General features: G+C 41.9%; 1 protein-coding gene across 3 annotated transcripts in view; it reads left to right on the top strand.

Moving 5' to 3' along the window:
* NUFIP2 (nuclear FMR1 interacting protein 2) overlaps positions 1–22,720 on the top strand; it is a 51,398-nt gene that overhangs the window by 8,288 nt on the left and 20,390 nt on the right. For all 3 annotated transcript variants that reach the window (XM_029612271.1, XM_029612270.1, XM_029612269.1), the window contains exon 2: positions 3,936–5,630. In XM_029612271.1, coding sequence (XP_029468131.1) covers positions 4,130–5,630 — 1,501 coding nt within the window. In that variant the 5' untranslated portion in view covers positions 3,936–4,129. The remainder of the gene's footprint in view (positions 1–3,935; positions 5,631–22,720) is intronic.

Genomic DNA, 22,720 nt, shown 5'->3' with positions numbered 1-22,720 from the left:
AGTAAATCCACAGTTCTACCATTAAACTTTCAGAAGGGAAATTTTGATAAAAATAGTTAAAACCAAAAAAAACAAACCTGAAAGGTGCAGCTAAAGGTTAAGACTTTGCAATAGGCGTGGACATTGTTTAAAAAAACAAACAAAAACCATTTTAGAAGCGCAGTCCAGATGTATTCCACAAATTAAGAAAGGTGGAAGGAAAGTCATACAATTGCTGGCATAACTAAAATGTGAAGTGAAAGAGGCTATTTTATCCAAAAGATCTTCATCCAAAAATTGGAAGAACAATCCATCAGAAGAAAATAGGATAAAGCATAAGCATTGGCAAGTTAAATGTAAGACATTGATAAGACAGGCTAAGAGAGAATTTGAAAAGAAGTTGGCCGTAGAGGCAAAAACTAACAATAAAACTTTAAAAAATATATCCAAAGCACAAAGCCTGCAAGGGAATCAGTTGGACTGTTAGATGATCGAGGGGTTAAAGGGGCACTTAGGAAAGATAAGGGCATCGTGGAAAGATGTTGGGGAGATACCAATTCCAGAGACGGTTTTCAAGGATGATGATTCAGATGAACTGAACCAAATCACGGTGAATCTGGAAGATGTGGTAGGCCAGACTGACAAACTGTAGTAAATCAACTGGATCGGATGGTATATATGCCAGGGTTCTGAAAGACCTAAAAAATGAAATTTCAGACCTATTTCAATTAATTTGTAACTTATCATTAAAATCATCTGTTGTACCTGAAGATTGGAAGATGGCCAATGTAACCCCAACATTGAAAAAGGGCTCCAGGGGTGATCCAGGAAACTGTAGACCAGTGAGCCTGACTTCAGTGCTGGGAAAAATTGTGGAAATTGTTGTAAAGAATAAAATCACAAAACATTTACATAGACATGGTTTGATGGGACACAGCCAGAATGTATTTACCCAAGTGAAGTCTTGCCTCACAAATCTCCTACTTTTTTTTTTTTTTTTTAAGGTGTGAATAAATGTGGACAAAGGTGAGCCGGTAGACATGGTGTATTTGGATTTTCAGAAAGCATTCAACAATCCCACATGAGAGACTTCTTAAAAAAAAACAAAAACCTAAAATGTCATGGGATAGGAGGCGATGTCCTTTTGTGGACTGCACACTGGTTAAGACAGGAAACAGAGAATAGGATTAAATGGACTGTTTTCACAGTGGAAAAAGTTAATCAGTGGAGTTCCTTATGGATCCTTACTTGGACCGGTGCTTTTTAATATATTTATAAATGATCTGGACAGGGGTACGACAAGTGAGGTAAACAAATTTGTGGATGACACAAAATTATGTAGAGTAGCTAAATCTCAAGTGGACCTTGTGAAAGTGGAAGATGAAATTTAATGTGTACAAGTGCAAGGTGATGCCTATAGGGAAAAATAACTCTTGCTTTAGTTACACAATGTTAGGTTCTATCTTAGGAGTTACCATCCAGGAAAGAGATCTAGGCGTCATAGTGGATAATACATTGAAATCATTGGCTTAGTGTGCTGTGGTGGTCAAAAAAAGCAAACAATGTTAGGGATTATTAGGAAGGGAACGGTAAATAAAACAGTGGATATCATAATGTCTCTGTCTCACTCCATGGTGAGATCGCACCATGAATACTGTGTGCAGTTCTGGTTGCCACATCTCAAAAAGGATATAGTTGCGATGGAGAAGGTACAGAGAAGGGTGATCAAAATGATAAAGGGGATAGAACAGCTCCCCTATGAGGAAAGGCTAAAGAAGTTAGGGATGTTCAGCTTGGAGAAGAGACAACTAGTAGAGGGATATAAGAGGTCTACAACATTGTGAAAGGATTTGACAGGTTCATGTAAATCAGTTATTTACTCTCAGATAATGGACTAGGGGGCACGCCATGAATTAGCAAGAAGCTCATTTAAAACAAATTGGAGAAAATTCTTTTTCACTCAATGCATAATTAAGCTCTGGAATTCATTGCCAGAGGTTACGTCAGTTAGTGTAACTGGGTTTAAAAAAGGTTTGGATAAGTTCCTAGAGGAAAAGAACATAAACTGCTATTAATCAATAAGGAATAGTAGCTTGGGATCTATTTAATGTTTGGGTACTTGTGACTTGGATTGGCCACTGTTAGACACTGGATGCTAGGGTTGGATGGACTCTAGGACTGGCATATCTTATGATATTGTTTGATTATGATACTTTTATACATTGCTCAGAGCCCCAGTAAGGCGATTAACAAATGTAATAAGTAGAGAGAAGGCTCTCACTTCTTTGGTCTAATCTGTTGCATCAACATTTTTAGTCCCTTTTCAGTATCAATAACACAGTCATTGTATAAATAATTTCACTCGGAAAAGACTTCTTGAAATTCAAAGTTCCTCTTAATATTTTTTGTATCCCCTTCAAGAGAGGGGTCTGGTGAATTGTGAGGAAATACTTAGTCCAGTGCTAATATCTTGGTTCTGATAGGATAATATCCATCATGCATGGCATCCTTAATGATTACGGTCTTCTCCAGTCAGTTAGAGAGAGATGTTATGCCAGGGATAATGAGCCCTGCTCCTTGAGTACTGTAAAGTGATTAAGTACAATGAATATTCACAAGATTCATTTTCATACAACTCTGGTTTATGGTAAATTAGCAAAAGTATCCATTCTTCGCCCAGGTTATTGTTATAATTATAGTACTTTTATTTTCCTCTAAATCCCAGCTACTTTTCCCATCAGCCTTTCGGCTCCGCCTGGAGTCGTCTCCTCCATCAGTCTGAACGGCAGAAACTCATCACTCTGTTGCCAGTCCCTGTCTGGCAGCACACAAGCATTTTCTAACTTGCAAGCCAACACTGTCTTCTCAGATGATAAATTGGTACCACTCCATTTTGGCAAATGTAATTTTTAAAAAATATTTGCTTATCCTCCCAGGCCTTTGCAGGCCTCTCACTCTCCTCCCTTTGTCTCTCCATCTCTTGCAGCTCTCTCACCTCTCTCCTTACCCTTTCACACCTGCTATAACTGCCACTTGGGCAGCCTTCATCTGACGGTGGGGTGGTAGACACATACCCATCCCTCGAGGCAGAGTCTCTTTTGATCTGTAATGCTCAAAGATAAAACTATGCATTGTAGTAAGCTTCAAGAACACAATCCAAATGATTGACTCTTATTTTCCTGAGGTAATATTCAGTAGCATAGCTAGGACCAGCCATTACAGTTATAGGAGATTATGCCTTTGGATGGCCACTTGGTTATATTTATGTAGGTTTTCCTGAAAGAAAGACCTTTTTTTTTTTTGATAACTTGGGCATTTGTTTTCCTGCACTTTCCTAAAGCTGCTAGCCAGATTTTTAAAGTTCATGCTACACTGCAGGCTATTTGAGAAGGAGAGTTAGGATGGGGAGGGCAGGCATGCAGCTGGCCAGCTTTCTGATCTATATTGATAGATTTCCCAGGTACTCGTGCGGTTTTGCACTTACCAGACAGGGTCTGACTCATTCCAGGGACACAATGAAACTTTATTTTATTCTGTCTGTTTCTCAATCTCTGAATCCAAACTATGCTTTGGTTCGTTCCTTCCAAATATGTCACAGGGCTTGTACAAGTGTGACACTGGTGGCTGGATTTGGAGCCCATAGTTACAGGGTTCTGGAAGGATCTGGCTTCCAGTCTCGGGGTGATCACTGCAATGAACTAGGGAAGAAAAACTGGGGGAGAGAAGTATCTATTAAAACAGGAAAAAAATCACTAGATAGCTGCAAATGAAAGCTTATGGAAGTTTGTTGTGGGGTTGTGGCAACTGAAAGGAAGATCATGTTGTGTTTATGGGAATTTATGTTCTTGTGTACCCAAAGAGAGAGAATATCAGCCAGGCAAAATTGGTCTTTATATGTCGTCAGTTACTCTGCAGATGTGCACTCCTCATGTTCTAACATTTGTTTGTGTATTTAGGTTATGGAGAGCTGAATGGCAATGCAGGAGAAAGAGAGAACTTTCTGAAGAACCTGGGCTGTGATATCTCCATCAGGATACCTAATGGCAGCCAGCAGCTGGTAGACACCAACTTCCCCCCTAAGCAGACTGTAAAGGCCAGCACTTTGGGGAAAGTAGGAAACAAAGCCAAAAGTTTCATTCAGAAAAACAGTATGGACAAAAAGAATGACAAATATTATGAGAGCACCCCTAAAGAAAACAAATCTACAGACAGGAACGAGGCAGTATCAATTCTTAATGGTGTTGTAACAACAAATTCTGGCTATATCACTAATGGTTATGTTAGCAGAGCTCTAGACAACGATGGTAGTGGATCCGAGAGTGGATATACCATACCGAAGAAACGGAAAGCACGGCGCAACAGTGCCAAGGGCTGTGAAAACTTGAACTTGGTGCCAGAAAATATAATGCAGCAGGAGGTGAATGTCCCATCCTTAAAACAGGACTCTGAGAATTTCAAGGCTGAGCACCTTGCTGAACAAAAGGGAGGCCGTGTTGACACTTCTAAGTTGGTTTGGAAATACGAAGCTGGGCTTGGAGGAACCGGCCGTGGGAAGCCTCTGACTGGAGATATACAGAGGAAAAACTCAGATGCCAAACCTGCCATCAGCAAAAAGTTTGATGACCGACCCAAAGGAAAACATGCCCAAGCAACTGCTTCTAAAGAGGATTCGTGGACATTATTTAAACCTCCCCCAGTTTTCCCAGTGGATAATAGCAGTGCTAAAATTGTACCTAAAATAAGTTATGCAAGCAAAGTTAAAGAGAACCTCAACAAAACAGCTCAGAGCCCATCTGTGTTGTCGTCCTCTTCGTTGTCATTTACTGGAGAAGCTGCAGTGCAAAAAGCGGGTCGCCTAGCCCAAGTCCCCATGTCTGCTATGAAATCTGTTACTTCAGCTAACTTTTCTAATGGGCCGATTTTAGCAGGATCTGATGGTAAAATATATCCTGCCGGATCCCAGCCACTGCTCACGGTAACACCCATGTCTATTGGGGCTGAGGTAGTCTCCCAGGACCTGACTACTTCTGTAGCAGTCATTGATCAAAAGAAATCTAGCCTTTTTATCTACCCTTCAAATATGCAATCTGTGCTTTTGGGCAGCACACAGGTGGATCTGCCTTGTCAGACCAAGCAGCAAAGCCTGGGGGATATCTTCCAGAATCAGTGGGGGCTGTCATTTATAAATGAGCCTAGTGCTGGCCCAGAGGCTGCCACTGGGAAACTGACAGATAGTAAAATCATGGAAGTGACATTTCAAGGGGAATATGCTGCCACTTTGGTTTCACAGGGTGCTGAAATAATTCCCTCAGGAACAGAATGTCCATCGTTCCCCAAGGCTTATGAGCTGGATAAACGGACTAGCCCGCAAGTTCTTAGTGGTATGATGAAACCTGTCCCTGGGACTGCCAGTGAGGGTAATGTGCAACCCTTGGAACCACATCATATAGGTGAACTGCAAAAATCAGATGCCAGTAGCCAAGGTGCTTTAGTGTTTCTCTCCAAGGACTATGAGATGGAAACACCTCTGGTCTCTCCTACAAACACTTTGTTATCCTCCGCCAAAGAACAGAGGTACCAGGGAAGCCTAGAAAGAAAAGATAGCTGGGGTTCTTTTGACCAGAGAGCTGCTGTTCTATATCACACTAAAGGTACCAGTTTAATTTTGGTTTTTTTTTTTTTGTTGGGAAGATGATATAGTGATTTGAGGTTTATTGGTCTGAATAAATTAGGTTACAGAGACCTAATTGAACTTATCAATGGTGTTGCACTGTGATTTCCAGAACTTCAGAATCTATGCTTCCTTCAGGTGAGTCGGTGGTTTTCAGTCACTGACTTGGTGAAAGGAGCATAGCTTACAAAAGCTAGTCACAAATATATTAAGAACATAAGAAATTGCCATACTGGGTCAGACCAAGGGTCCATCAAGCCCAGCATCCTGTTTCCAACTGTGGCCAATCCAAGTCACAAGTACCTGGCAAGTACCCAAACATTAGATAGATGACAAGCTACTATTGCTTATTAATTACCGTAATAGCACTATAGTCCAATAAAAAGGTCTTGTCTACAGCTTATTTGATCCTTATTTTCACATACTCTGTGTCTTTAGAAAGAAGGATGTAGTGTTAACGTTCAGATCTCTGAGACTCCACCCTGAATACTGTGTGCAATTCTGAAGACCATAGGGGTAATTTTCAAAAGGATTTGCATGCTTAAAACTGGAAATGCACTTTTAAGCGTGGAAATGGGCTTTTGAAAATTGCTACGTTAGTATGTTACATTTACACACTGAACACCTTTGAAAATTACCTCCCATTTCTACAAAAGGGCATTGGTGGCTCTTCTTTGAATCGCCTCCTCTTTACCAACGTGGTGTATGGCTGTGTCTATAAGCTATATAGAGAGAGGCAACATGAACTAAAGATACTCTTATGAAGGAAAAAGGGAGCTATGATACAAATATTACAATATCTAGTAAGTTTCGATAAAGTACCAGAGTGAATAGCTCAAGGGCAAAGGGTCATCCTGGTCCTTAGGATGTTTTAACATCCTGTTATCACTGGATCTCAGGTGATCCCCCCACTATATCAGAAACTCTATCCCCTTTTGAAAGTATCAGGCCCAGTATCCCCCCCAAATGTGTCAATCCCCAGTTGCCAGCACAGTTCTTCAGCAGATAGTCCAGGACTTTCCTACTTCTAGGTGACGCCACAGCCAGGATGTCCCAATCAGTATCCAGAAGATTGAAATCTAGCAGTTTTGTGAATGTCCTCAATTAAATCTCTATCATGCCTTCTGCCTGCAGACGTCCCTATATCATACCAATATAAATGGAAGTTCCATATTCCAGGTTAACCCACAGTGCCTCCTCTGTACCTTTATAAGCATTGCTGTTATATATCTCTATTCCTACCCTGTACCTCCTGAATAAATGAGATAACATGCTTAATAAGTGGGGTGTTAAGAACAATGAAATGAAAATTGTAATATATATATTTGTCTATATAAAGACATATATATATATATATATATATATATATTTATGTCTTTATATAGACAAGTAAACAATTATTTTAAAAATACAGGCAATACTTCACAACAATACAAATCAATTTAAAAACATATCCAACCAAAGCCAATATAGAAAAACAATGTATCCTCATGCTGTGAGCATTTGTATACATAGCTTCCCAGATGTAACCCTCTTTTCCCATTTCTCTTATGTGTTTAAAGATTTACTTACATGGGTACTTTCACTTACTTTGCGCTTGCCCACCCAGCCCTGCCTGTCCTAGTTTAAGGCTCTCCTCCTGTAGGTTTGTCAGTCTGGTGTGGAAAATGCTGAAACCCCTATCTCTGCTCAGCAGTGCTTGGAATATCATTCTAGGGTCCAGGAAGCTGAAATGCTGTCATTGATACCATGAGCGTTTTGGCTTTTTTGGACAGTGGGATGATGATCCAAGGACTGCTGAACAGATAGGAGGTCCACATGTCAAAGAAGGGGTGTAGTGTCTTTCAAAACAGACTGGAAAACCTACCGAGGGTGACTTTTAAACTAGGATAGTTGTGGATGGGTGGACAAAGCATGAAGGAAAATAAACCTTGAAACACTCAGAAATGGGAAAAGAGAGCAGCATCTGGGAAGCCTTGTATACTAGTACTCATAGTATCAAAATAAAGTCCCAGATTTTAGAGACTGTCTTGGAAGAGGCTGATTTATTTATTTAAAAATGTATGTCCTGCTCAATAATCAGTTATTGGTGGTTAACAATAAAACATACAATGAATGACAGATCAATATCTGATAAAATTTTCAACTAAAAAATAGTGATGTTTACCAATATAAATAAACTGGACTCTGCTGGTTGAGACTAGTGAACTTAAGCAGGTATAACCTGCTTATGTAGGCCTAACTATTGTGCTGCCATTCATAAATTACTGATTGGGCTATGAAACTGCAATTCATACCCATAGTAGTCACAGAGATGTAGTACACAAAGAACCATGACTTGGATATAGTTATCAGCATAATAATTCCTCTAATAGCATATTTGTATGTGACGACATAAATTCTTATTCAAGATGACCTTCATAATGGGCATTCCCAGCCAAGTAAAACTGCCTTCAGTTGCTTTTTATTTAATCATCTGTCAAATCTATATAACTGGACAGAAAATATTTAGTCTTTTTTTTTTTCCATTGTTTCTGCAAATAAAATATCTTATCTGACTGTAGAAAATATCTTCCAAGTTGTGGACACAGCATATCTTTATACACTCATCCCCAACATGGTTCGTTTTCAAATGGAACTCTTCTCCACTGTATGTTCAGGTTAAAATTTTAGCACTGAAGTGTGATGATACTATCACACGGACAAATTTAATAATGAAGTATGAATGATGGGTTGTAGCCTCAATATAGTCGGATACATAGTGGAAAGCTCAAAACCTGGACCATGTAGGGGTTGAATGTATGAAGTTATGCTTTTGTCCACAACCTGGAAGATATTTTCTAGGGTCAGATATTTTATTTGTAGAAACATTGAAAAAAGACTTTAAAACATTTTCTGTTCAGTTATGTGGATTTGACTGATGATTAAACAGAAGGCAATTGAAGGCCTTTTTACTTGGCTGGGAGTGCCTATTATGAAGATCATCTTTAATAAGAATTTATAATGTAACATACAAATATACTATTAGAGGAATTATATTGATTACGGATTCCTTCCATTCCACATAGCAGTTTTTGGGATATAGTTATACCAGGCTGCAGCCTATTTGGGACAGACAGGCTAGGAAGAAAGAGAGGAGTGTCACTGTATGTGTGTGTATGTATATTGTAATGAGTATAATGAGGTACAACCTGACAGGAGGCATAAAAAGCAGACACATACTAAGAAGAAGAAAAGCAACCTGAGGGTTGAACAACAGTTCTGTTGCTTTAATAGGTGTTATGGTATGTGTGTATATATATTGTAATGAGTATAATAAGGTACAACCTGACAGGAGGCATAAAAAGCAGACATATACTAAAAAGAAGAAAAGCAACCTCAGGGTTGAACAACAGGGGAGCATCCAAGTACAAAATAAAGACTACAACTCCCAGGATCTAAGGGAAGGGCCTTGCTTCCCTTAGATGCTCAAGGATCCTGGGAGTTGTAAATAAAGATAAGAGGAAAAGAGGCCACTGTGGTTTTCTAAAGAAGTGGCTGAAAATGTAAGGGAAAAAGTTACTGTTCATAAACTACAAGAGACTGCAGAAAGAGGAAAACGGGCAACCGTATCTGGAAACACTAAGAAAGTAGTCAGGAATGCATAGATGCTAATGGAAGAAAAAATAGGTAGTACAGTAAAACAGGAAGACAAATACTTTTTTTTTTTTTTACATGTTAGTGAAATGCAAACATGATTATAAAATTCAAAGGTGAAGGGACAAAATACATAGAGGCTCATGGGAAGAAAGCAGAACAACCAAAATATTTTTGTTTAGTGTTCACTGAGGAAGAGCTTGGAGTAACACCATAGAAAACTGCCACAAATAAGAATGAGGGTGAGTTAGACTTCAGACGATTTTCAGAAGACTGTATTCATGAGGAGCTGGCAAAACTAAAAGTAGATAAAGCAATGGGGCTGGATGGTAAATATTTGAGAGCATTAAGGGAACTTAGAGAAGTTGTGACCATTTCAATGCTTCTTTATAGTCAGGAGTGGTTCCAAAGGATTGGAGAGGTAGGTAGATAGAGGTGGTTCATTTCCTTTTCACAAAAGTGGAAGTAAGGAGGAGTCTGAGAACTACAGGCTGGTTAGTCTGACCTCTGTAGTGTACAAATCAATGGAATTGCTGCTGAAACAGAGGATAGTGCAGTTTCTAGAATCCAATGAATTACAACAGGGGTGGCCAACTCTGGTCCTTGAGTCACAAAAGGCCTGGTTTTCAGGATATCCACAATAAATATGCTTGTGGGAAATCTCCATATAGTGGAAACAGTGCATGCAAATCTAGCTCGTGGATATCCTGAAAACCAGGCCTGTTTGTGGCTCTTAAGGACTGGAGTTGTCCACCCCTCGATTACAAAATCTAAGACAGAATGGCTTTATAGAGGTAGGTCTTGTCGGTTAAATTTAATCAATTTTTGACTGGCCAGAGAGTTAGATCTTCTTACTTAGCTTGTATTGCATATTCAGTTTATAAATGTAATTAATACATATATTAGGGAAGAGAACTAGCTATAGTCTACTTAGATTTCAGCAAGGCCATTGAAATTGTTACTCATAGATGATTTATAAAGAAACTGAGTGCTGCAGCTGACGGGGTTAAAACCTGGTTGAAGGTGATAAAGTGTAGTTGACGCCAAGGAAAGGGGGGTTATCAGTAGTGTGCCACAGGGATTGTGACTTGGTCTGATTTCTGTTTAACAGAAGTCTTTTGGGAAAGGTTTGCCTTTTTGTGAATGAAAAACCTGCAACAAGGTAGACAACCTGGAATTTGTGGAAAACATGAGAAGGGATCTAGTGAAGCTTGAAGAATGGTCTAGCGTTTGGTAGCTAAGATTTACTGCTAAAGAATGCAGAGTCTTGCATTTGAGTTGCAAAATTCCAAGAGAGCAGTATAATATAGGGGATGAAGTTCTGATGTGCACAAAACTAGAGACGGGTGATCATATATGCTGAACTTAAGGTGACCAAACAGATTGGTAAGGCAGCACCAAAAGCCAGAAGTTTGATTGCATAAGGAGAGGAATAACTTACAGAAAAAAGGGTGTAATACCTATATAAAGTTCTGTTAAAACCCTATTTTGAATACTGTGTACGGTTCTGGAGACTGCAGGAAATGGATATCAACAAGATGGAGTTTGTTCTAATGGGTGGCTATTGTCACAGTTGTGAGCCCTTGTGCTGTAGTGTGGTTGACGCAGCCTAGTAGGCAAACTTACTAGGCCTATGCTGACAGCTGGTGGACTCGCCCCTGGCTAGGGCTGAGCTGAGCGTTCACCTATAAAATGTCAGTTCCCCACAGGTTCAGTCTTTGGGTTCCAGGGGCTGGCAGGACTTAGGCAAGAGTCCCAGAGGGCACTCAGAGAGAGAATCCAGAGCCTGCTGAAGTCAGTGCAGGCAGTGATCAAAGAGAAGTCTGGGTCTGTAGCAGAGATCAGTACCAGGCGAGAGGAAGGTCCGGGTCCATATCAGAGGTCCGTACCAGGCGATCAGGCAGATGGAGGACAGAGCAAGGCAGGATCTGGAACAAGGCAGCAGGAGTAAGACAGGGCTGGAACAGGAAGAAGGCTGGAGTGAGGCAGGGACCAGGAACATGGCAGGAGAAGTCACACGCACTGTAAGGTAATAGGAGGATTTATTGCTGAGGCATTGGCAGAAAGCATGGCTGGAGTTCTTATTACGTGCCATGCTGACATCATCAGAGAGCGTTAGGGTCGTGATGCTTCTTAAAGCATCACGTTCCTAGAGAAGGCAGTATCGGGGAGCACAGAATGGTGGTTTCAATGCCCCTGGAGGAGCCTCAACGACATCCTATTGCTGCTGGACTCAGTGGACCAGACCAGATATGGCCTGAACTGAGGGCTTGTCTCCCAAATTCATGGTCTCAGCAAACTTGCATAGTTGTGAGCCCATGTGCTGTGTTGTGGTTGACGCATCCTAGTAGGTGAACCTGCTAGGCCCACGCTGACAGCTGGCAGACATGCCCCTGACTGGGACTGAGATGGACCTTCACCTATAAAAGACCTGTTCCCTGCAGGTTGAGCCTTTGGGTTCCAGGGACCAGCAGGTGACTGTCCCAGAGGGGCAGTCAGAGAGAGAGAGAGAGAGAGTCCAGAGCTGGGCTGAGGTCAGGGCAGGCAGTAATCAGTCTGGGTCCATAGCAGAGGTCAGTATCAGGCAGCAGGAAAGAGGATGATCTGGGTCCAAAGCAGAGGTCTGTACTAAGAAATTTTGTAGACAGAGGACTGGGACAGGGCAAGGCAGGAGGCAGAGGCAAGGCTGGGACCCGGAGCATGACAAGGCAGGAGCAGGAAGAAGTGGCAGGATTAAGGCAGGGCTGGAACAGGAAGAAGGCTAGAGCAAGGCAGGGTCAGGAGCATGGCAGGAGAAGCAACACACATTGCAAGGTTGCAGGAGGACCTCCTGTTGAGGCATCGGCAGGAAGCGTGGCTGAGGTTTTTATTCCCAGCTGTGCTGACGTCGTCAGGGAGCGTCCGGGCTGCTGTTCCCACATGTGGTCTTAGGCCGATGCATGGTGTGCATGTGCGCTTAGAGAGGACAACGCCGGGGAGCACGGAATGGCGGCGTCCATGCCACTGGAGGAGCCTGAGCCTCTGCGAGCAGCCAGACATTAGTTATTAAAATGGTTAGTAGTCTTCATCATAAAAAATATGAGGACATACTTAGAGGCTGATGCAATATCGGGTGCTGAGCTCAGTGTGCCGCTAAACTTGCGGTTGGATGCACATTTTGGACGCATTAGACATACGCCAAAGCAATATCGGGATTAGTGTATTCAAATATTCGTCCATATCGGCGAGTAGCTAATAGCGCTCATCACATGCAAATGCCATGTTGAGGCGATTAGCTAGTACCTCCATTGGGTAAAAAAAAAAAAAAAAAAAAAAGTGTGCCTAACGTGCACGTTTTAACCCTCAAATTAACGCCGGCACAGTGTTAAGCTTTGAGGCACCCCAAGCCATGCACAGAAAAGCAAAAATACAGCTTTTCTGGGGTTCCTCTAATATTGTTACAATACTAAGCAGGAAGAACCACAGAAAGCTGCAACATGGAAAAAAAAAATCTTGATAGCAGTCAGGTTAGGAAAAGGGAAGCTCAGTTTGTGAGCATTCATTTTCCTAACCTGTGGTTGTGCACGAGTTAGGAAAACAGATGCTCGGAAAATTGTGCCCATTTTCCTTACCTGTGCACAGCCACGTCTCCTGGGCGCTTGATGCCATGGACGCACAATTTATCCATTATGCGTCCCTTTTAGCGTACCAGCTCATTTGAGTATTACATCGAGCACCCAACAGAGGGGATCTGCACAAGTTCAAAAAAAAAAAAGTGTTTCCGGATTGGACGCGCAATTTTTACACGCATGATATTTCATCAGCCCCTTGAAGATCTAAACGTGTATTCTGGAGGAAAGGGAAGTGTGGGGGGGGGGGGGTATGATAGACATTTAAATACCTCCAAGGAATAAATGCACAGGAGGCAAAGCTTCTGCACTGAAAGGAGGCTGTAGAACAAGGGGTCATGGGATCAGGATGCATGAAACAGCCTCCCAGTGGAGGTGATGGAGACGAGCAGAGGGGATCTCTGAGGGAGGGGAAGATGTAGTAAAGCTGAGAAGGAAGTGAGGTTAGGCAGACTTGATGGGCCTTATTGTCTTTATCTGCCTTTTATATTCTTTGTTTCACTTGACGCTTCTAAAATCTGTTGTCAGAAGACATAGTTACAGAGGCTAGATGGTAAGATCAGCCCATGAGGGCTATTGTTGCCAAGTTTCCATGTCTGTAGAGTTGTCACTGCCAATGGGACGTTATTTTCTTCTGTGTTTGAGCACTGAGCAGTGGTGCGCTGCTGGGTGCATCACAAAGCATTCATTGTTGAGTGCCATCTTCCATGTGAAGGTTGGCAGCCCTGGTGCCAGTTCTGTCTGTGCTCAGCTCTACTCTTTTTTTTTTTTTTTTTTTGTAGCCAGGTCGTGACCATATTTTTAATGTCATTGTCCCAACTGCTTTCCTTTTTCTCTCCCTCTTGCCCTGTATCATGCTCTCCAGGGCTAATTTGCAAGCAGAGCCTGAGTACAGGACCAGCAGAGCTTATTTTCCTTTCAGCTAAGTCTTCTGCTAGAGTTCTTCCATTTCTCCATCTTGAGCGCTCTTGAACTGTTAACAGTGAGGTGAATATAAAGAGATTTGTGGGTAAAAAGGAACACCATTTGTTAATAGATGGTCAGAGGGTGGGGTAGAAAAATAGAAAATTTAGGCATAGGCCAGAAATCTTTAGGTGCCAGGGAATCATTTTCCTTTTATTTTGCCTTTTTACTTTATTTTGTTTTTCGTTTTGACTAATTTTTATTTTTATTTCTTTTCCTTTATTTTTCCTTTTCTTTGCTGTCCCTTCCTCCATCCCCCTGTCAAGGCACTCTCCTTACTTCTCCCTGCTTCTGTTCTTTCCAGATGCACAACTTCCATTTCACTACTTTTCCTACACCTCCCTCCCAGCACACTAGCACAAAACAAGTCTTACCTGACACAGCAGCAACACTTGGTGTCAAGCCCCCTGATGACAATTGCTTGGGCAATTAGTGTCTGTGCCACCCTAATAAGTTGCATGTGTCTACAAATTAATGTAAAATTGAATATATGCCATGAAAGGTACAAAATTCCTTATTTTTTTGGTCTTATTTTGCTAACATAGGCATCAAGATTTTTGTCAAGTGAGGTATCTCTAATGCAATGCCATGCCATTGTAATTCAGTTTAGTGTTATTTTTGTCCCCTCCATAAAATTATCGGGATTAATGACTGTTCTAAATCTCTGCCCATAACCAGATGTTAATGGTCAAGTGATCATGAATTGCCAGGAAATGATCAAGGAAAATTCAAATTTTAAAGGGATACGTGAGTAGATTTTACCGGTGTTTAAATGCATTTACTCTCTGTAAATTGGCATTTTCACATGAGTCGGGGATTTTCTAACATCTGCATGGCAATGAACTAACCAGTTTTACCAATTAGTCTACCAGTTTGCCCAGTCCATCTGCAACTCATAAAGATCTTTCTGGCTCTTCAGAAGTCCCATTTCACCCAGATCCTTCAACCAGACATTTTTTCATATTTAAGATGTTAATAATCACTTATTCCAGATACAGAGGAATAAATATATGCAAGTAGGAGCCAAATTTACAGAATGCCACTGACCCAGCCCCCCTCCCTTTTTTTTTTTTTTTTTTTAACACACGTGCAAATTAGTCATGGACCCTGATTTATGCGTGTATGTTGAGGCTTTTAAAACAGCATATATTCACACATATGCTATATTACACTTATAAGTACTGTGTTTTTCTGCATGCAACTTTTGTAAATTCATGAGTTACTGTGCTATAATTGGGCACACTAACAAAGGTACACTAAATGAAAAATTCAAATACATATTTTGTGACTTTTGTTTCAATTTAGAAACATTACCACTTTTGGGCTCATAACAACATGGTAAATGATGGTAGAAAATGACCAAATGGGGCCCGCCCAGTCAGTCCAGCTGTTATTCTTCCACTTTGGGTTGAAGAGCATAAAAATTCCCATGCTAGCCCCAAAACCACTCCTCCCCTTCCCCCAGGTCTTTTTTAACCTGAACTTTCAACCCTTTCCTTCCACTGTGCTCCATATCTATCCCAAACATGACCAAAATCGCATGGAGCGTACCTTAACCATCTCTATCAGTAGGCCATTTCCGTCCTTGTCATCTTCCTCTGAATCTGAGACCGGCAGTAAATCCAATACCCAGGTGTCCTTCCATATCATATCTTTACATCTAACACAGTAAATGATGGCAGATAAATACCAAAATGGGCCCATTCTGTCTGTTCAGTTGAGACTCATTCATTTTGGGTAGATGTGCACACACACTTCCATATGCACCCCACCCCCAACTCTCTCTCCATGTCCTTTACCTGGCTTCTCAACTTGTCCTGCCACTGTGCTCCACATCTGCCCCAAGCATGATCCACTATGATGCTGGCCTGTACTACCTCTGCTGGTAGGCCATTGCTTCTTGCAAAACCAATTCTTAATCCAATTCCCAGGTCCCCTTTTATGTCTTATTACTCAGTTTTGTAATCCTTCACAGTCAGAGGTTAGTGTCGATGTTGTTAAACATGCCTTTGTGGAAGCCTGATGCTACTATTCCTCTGAATAGCCAGTGTCAGCCTGTGTATACACCCTTTACATTTTCAAGGGAATACCACAGCAATGTACTGAAATATTAATGGTATAAATTATACTACAATGTGAATAATGCGCGGCTAAACATAAATATCTGGTCAATACATCTCAAAAAGTGGTTTATTATTTGCAGGAATGGATAAAAATAAAGTTCTACGAAACACCTTTACAATTCAGAAAACAGGATCCCCGACACAGCCGTGTTTCGCATCAGGGCTGCGTCAGGGGGAAATCACCACTGTATATATATCTATAAGGAAAGAAACATATACAGTATTGAGCAGATTGGCTAACACAGAAGCAATGCAATCAGTCATAGAAACTTATAGAAACAAAGAACAAAAGGGAGGAATACCAGACTTACAGGCCAGTACAGTAAAGTGCGGCCGCGGTTACCCTGCTTCTAACCCGCTTTCTACTCACGATTTGGCCGCGCTTGGCCGCGTTAGTCCAACCTGCGACTCACTATCCCTTTTAACCCATCCTTACCGCTTCGGGTAACCCTTTCCGCCCGCGGCATGTATATGAGATGTAAACGATTGGATTAGCTATTCCCTCCCATTCAGTAACGTGCGCCCCGACTATCGCCTTTTTAACCTGCAGTTTAGCCGCGTCTTTAACCTGCTAAATTACCGCCTACCCTTACCCCTGCGTTAGAGGCAGGGGTAAGGGTAGGCGGCAAACTTTCCCCCAGCCCCCGCTCACCTGCCCTGGCCGTGTCCATGGGTGCCGGTCTCCGGGTCCTCTCTCCCCTCCTTCCGAAGCAACTTTAACCAAAAGAAAACCTAAAATCCCCTCCTCCCAAAGCAAGGCGCAGGACGAAAAGCGACTCGACATGTAAAGTATTGTGAATAAAGTGTAACCAAAGTTAACTTACTTTTTCTTTCAGCCCTCTCTGCCCTCCTCCGGAGGCACGCACCGCGGCTCCCCTGCCTCCCGGGGGCAGCCGGTGGCGAAAGCGGCTGCCAGCGAAAGCGCATGAACGGGCGTGTGTGACGTCACGGCGTAAGTTCATATGCTTTCGCTGGCTTGATCGCCCAAATTGACCGGTGCCCGTCAGCGAAAGCGTATGAACATACGCCGTGATGTCACACAGGCCCGTTCATGCGCTTTCGCTGGGTTGAGCGCCCGTGCACTATGGGCGTGCGTTCATCCATCTTCGCCGGCGGGGGCCGCTGGAAGCCGCTTTCGCCGCCGGATGCCCCCGGGAGGCAGGGGAGTCGCGGTGTGCGCCTCCGGAGGAGGGCAGAGAGGGCTGAAAGAAAAAGTAAGTTAACTTTGGTTACACTTTATTCACAATACTTTACATGTCGAGTCGCTTTTCGTCCTGCGCCTTGCTTTGGGAGGAGGGGATTTTAGGTTTTCTTTTGGTTAAAGTTGGGATCCACTTCCTGGTACCTGTCATTTGAAATGACAGGTACCAGCGCACCCAGGATACTGTATAGGCGCCGTATAGCATCTATACAGTAAAATGGATTGCGCTTCATGGACGCGCGTTGGACGCGGCTTGCATTTGCATGCCATTTAAATACAGTATCGAGCGGTATGTGATCCGAACTGTGCGTGCGGCAAACGTGGGTGCGCCCGGCACTGCCGCACTCTTTCTACCGAGTCCGTACTGTATCGGCCCGATAGTAAAAAGCAGAAGTGTGTATACTGGGTAAACTAGAGTGCAAACTTCCAGGATCTATATAGTGGAGATGAAAGTTAAAAAAAAAAAAAAAAAAAGGGGGGGGGGGGGGACACACACAGAAACGGCATTAAGACAAAAAAACAGGTGGAGAATACTATAATATAAATAATGTGTACCTAGAAGGAGATGGGTGAGGCTCCCATGCAGGAAAAAATCCTTAGAGGTAGTTATTGTTGAAGCTTTAAAAAACATGAGACATCAAGTCAGTGAAAGATCTAAAAGAGCAGAACCAAAATGAGAAGAAGCCAGGCTTAAGTTGCAAGGGAGTCTTCACTGCACCAGTGCAGGGTGCAAAGATCGTCCATGAGTAGAGGGTTAGCTCTTAATGTTCTGAAAGAAGAAACCAAGGGGTTAGGAGAGGGAAAGGAGGGGATGATAGAGGGACCAAAAACTAAAGAATGGCATACAAGGAGACCAATTAGTTATCTTACTAGTGAAGATAACTAGGTGTGGATACCAGAGGCAGAGCTGAAATCGAGGAGCGGCAGGCAGAGCCGGCCCGGCTCAAAATAGTTTTAAATTCTAGAAAGCCAAGACGACGAATAAATGAAAAAAACAGCCAAAATGTTGTGCCATCCTTGGGTGAAAAGAAATATTAAAAATAAAATAGTATTAACTAATTTTTGGCTAAACAAATGTGTGCAAGGAGAAACACTTTGTGACGAGGGAAAGGATGAAAGCGGTTTAACACCTTGGGTGAGGAGATTTTAAAATTGTGGGACCCGGAGTGTAAGATTACAAGGATAAAGATTTACCTGTATCGCTATAGTTCTGTGGATTTAGATATAGTCATTAAAGAGTTGTCGGATACAGGGCTCACTTCACGGAGCAGCAGAGAATGCCGACCTCAGCTCAAAGTAAATTTTCTGAAAAACCATAAAAGAAGCCAATGTGCAATGGTAAAAACAGTCGGGAATGTATGGGGGAGAGGGATAATGCTAAAACTGACGTAAATACCAATTGGCGGAAGACAGAACTGTGCAAGTTATAGGAGGCACTTTCTGTCAACAGTGAGACAGCGTAAAAATGGTGAAAAATAGAACCAGATGTGGGTATAGAAGGAATATAAGAATACTCACATGGGACGCTCTGGTTTACTAGTAACAGTGCGGCAGTGTAGTGTACAGAAGACTGAATTGGGTAATTTCAGATGAATAGTGCGCCAAAAATGGTCATGTGATTTTTTTATTTTTTTTTACTGAGCCAGTCCGAAGGCAGAGATAAGAGAACGGACAGTGTGTACAGAAACTGAAGCTAGGGAGACAAGGTGGATATGGGGGGGGGGGGGGGGAGAATGGAGAGGGGAGAGAGAAAAATGTGAGGGGAAGGAAGGGGGGGGGTTTGGAGAGGGGTGGTGGGGGAGGGGAGATGGACCAGAGAGGGGGGAGAGGGAGGGCAAAGTAGGAAAGACAAAAGGGGGGGGGAAACAAAGAGGGAGGAACAAACAGAAGGGGAGGGAGAAAGAAGGGGGAGGCTGGGGGAGAGGGGAAGATAGAGGAAAAAAAAAATTAAGTGTACTGGAGATCTAAAGAGCTAGTGAGACTAGCTGGGAAGAACAACCAATGTTGCTGTTAGAAAAAAGAGGACCATTCAATCTCACAGTTGAGACAATTAGGAATTAGAGTTTGGTTCGTAGATCCAGCATTGTTAATTTTTTAATCAGAGTTGATGAAAAATCTCCACCACAAATGGAACGTGGGAGTTGTTCAAGTGCGAAAAATGTAAACGACGTGTTATCGTAATCATAGGACTGCCAATGTGCAACCAAGGGTGCTTCAGCGCGGCCAGATTTCAAGCAGGAACGGTGTTCTATAATTCTCGCTTTTAACTGGCAGTTGGTTTTGCCTACGTATATCAAAGGACATGGGCGTAAGATACACAAATAACACCACTGGAAGCACACGTAGTGGGGTGTCGAATAGTGAATTGTTTAGATGTGTAAAAGATTGGATCGTTAAGGAATGAGTACAAACTGAGCATTGGATGCAGGGGGAATGCCCTCAAATGATGACATGTTGAGCAATGGGGTATTGGTTTGAGTCAGAGGAAACTAAAAAGTCCCATAATTTTCTCCCCACGTAAAGGAGAACCAGTGGAATTCTTTGAAAATAGAATGAGGTAAAAGTGTTCTCCAGTGGGCTTTAATGATAGAGATAATTTCTTTGCTATGAGGTGAAAAAGGAAGAATACAGGTGAGTTGGGAAGATGTATCCTTATTGTGTGGTGTGAATAGAAGATCCCGGTTGATGTAGAGGACTTTTTAAAAGACCCGTTTAATGGCCCGTGTTGGGTAACCCCAGTTGTGGAAACATGTGAACATAACTTTGGCTTGTGTAATAAAATCCTGTTGAGAAGAACAAATTCTCTGAAGACGGAAGGATTGACCCACTGCAATGTTATTCCGTAACGGACGTGGTTGATGACTGGTGTAATGGAGGGTGTTCCGGTCAGTGGGTTTATGGTATAGTGAGGTACTAAAAGAATTGTGATCACTAACAAGGATATCCAAAAAAGGAATCTGAGTGCAATGTAATTGTAAATCAAACTTGAGGTGAGTGTTAAGGTGTTAAGTCAATCATAAAACAAAAAGAATTGAACCTCCGTGCCTGTCCAAAAGATGTCATCTATATATCTGAGCCAAACCGGGAAAAACCACTTGAAAGGGGAATTGTAGATGAAATCTGATTTGAACTGGGACATGTATAAGCAAGCAATAGATGGGGCCATAGTGGTTCCCATCGCAGTTCCTTTGATCTGTTGGAAAAAATCTCCTAGAAAGTGAAACATTTTTTTTAGTCAAGGCTAATATTAGGGACACTACAAATGAGGATGAGATGCATTCGCTGCACCATGCCAAATCCTGCCCTGTGCCTTTCCCATAAGTCAGCTGAGTTTTTTTCTAGTCAAAATAGGTTTTTGCCCTCTATTGCTGCTTAATGAATACAGACAACATAGCTCTGGATCCTGCTCGTACATTGTGGGATAATGGGTGTGTACTTGAGATGCCAGGAAGAGGAAAGCTAGAGAGTAAACAGCTGCAACCAGTTCCATGTGTAGGGCACTTCCAGAACATATCAGAGCGGCTGTGACCTGGAAGTGCCCTACACATGGAACATGAGCTCCTCCATTTTGCATGGTGATTTTAGCTGCGTAAATGTAAAGGAAGCTTTGACTAAAAGAGGAACGCTTTCCTAACATTGTACTATAAAGATGCAGCAATTTTCTAGTCAGAGCACAAGATGGTATCAGGGATGTGCCACTAGCTGAACTATTGTCCTATCTGAATGGATGACTAGTTGCATTGTGGTGTGCAAGAAATAACTTGTGTACATCAGTTAGGGGTGGAAGGTTGGGAGTATTAGTTCATATGAAGTGGTGGGAAGCAGACACAGATGTTTTACTGTATCTAATCTAAAAGGTAATGGGATTCCTTTAGCTTTAATTTGGATGATTCATTTTAGTTCTTCTCTCCCTTTAATGCTATTGCCAGTTTTCAGCCATTTTTTAGCCTTGTCAGCCTGGCAGAGTGGATCCAGAAGCAGGCTATTGACCCAAGAATTACTAAACTGGTTGCATAGCTGCTGAAGATCTTTTTACTAAGTTTGGCTGGCTGCATTCCAGGGGCTGTGAACCAAACTCAAATTATTCCAAGCATCAGCAACTACCAGAAGTGTTGAGAATACTTTACGGGAAAAAGCTCCCTTGTTTTGTGGGTGAACATTTCCCAGGCACCTGAAAATTAGTGCTTGATGCCTGATAAGAACATAAGATGCCATACTGGGTCATACCAAAGGTCCATCAAGCCCAGTTTTCTGTTTTCAACAGTGGCCAAGCCAGATCCCAAGGAGTAGAGAGATTCCAAGCTGCTTATCCCAAGAATAAGCAGTGAATTTTTGCAACTTTCCCTTAATGGTTAATGAAATTTTCATCCAGGAACTTGTCCAACCCTTTTTTAAACACAACTACACTTATAGCTTTCCCCACATTCTCTGGCAATGAATTCCAGATCTTAATTATGTGTTGATAGAAAATATTTTTTTTAATTAGTTCTAAATGTATTACCTAGCAACTTTATTTTGTGTCCCCTAGTATTTGTACTCTTTGAAAGAGTAAACAGATTAACATTGACGTGTTCCATTTTACTCATTATTTTATAGACCTCTATCATACCTCCCCTCAGAGTCCTAACCTCTTTAGCCTTTCTGCATAGGGGAATTGTTCCATCCCCTTTATCATTTTGGTCGCTCTTCTCTGTACCTTTTCTAATTCTATTTCTTTTTTGAGATGTGGTGACCAGAACTGCACACAGTACTCAAGATGAGGTCACACCATGGAGCGATACAGAGCATTATGACATTCTCTGTTTTATTCTCCATTCCTTTCCTAATAATCCCTAGCTTTCTATTTGCTTTCTTGGCTGCTGCTGCTGCACACTGAGCAGAAGCTTTCAATATATTATAAATGATCACACCTAGATCCTTTTCCTGAATGGTAACCACTAACTCCTAATGGGGAACCTTGCATTGTGTAGCTATAATTTGGGTTACTCTTCCCTAAGTGCATCATTTTGCACTTGTCCATATTAAATTTCATTTGCCATTTGCATGCCCAGTCTCCCAGTTTTGCAAGGTCCTCTTGCAATTTCTCACAATTCTTTTGTGATTTAACAACTTTATTTTGTATCATTAGCAAATTTGATCATCTCACTTGTTTTTCCCATTTCCAGAATGCTTATGATGATATTAAAAAGCAGTGGTCCCAGAGAGATCCCAGGGGCATTGAACTATTAACCTTTCTCCATTGGGAAAATTTACCATTTAGCTCTACTCTCTGTTTTCTGTCTTTTAACCAGTTGGCAATCCACAAAAGGACACTGCCCTCTCTCTATCCCTTGACTTTTTAATTTCCTAAGAAGTCTCTCATGAGGGACTTTGTCAAATGCTTTCAGAAAATCCCAAATACTATATTAACTGACTCAACTTTATTCACTTGTTTATTTACACCTTAAAAAAAAAAGTAGCAGATTAGTGAGGCAAGACTCCCTTGGCTAAATCCATGTTGGCTTTGTCCCATTAAACTATGCCTTATCTATATGTTCAG

This window comes from Rhinatrema bivittatum, chromosome 8 (genome assembly GCF_901001135.1).
Source record: "Rhinatrema bivittatum chromosome 8, aRhiBiv1.1, whole genome shotgun sequence".
Classification (NCBI taxonomy): domain Eukaryota; kingdom Metazoa; phylum Chordata; class Amphibia; order Gymnophiona; family Rhinatrematidae; genus Rhinatrema; species Rhinatrema bivittatum.
This window is presented reverse-complemented; position numbering and strand designations above follow the sequence as displayed.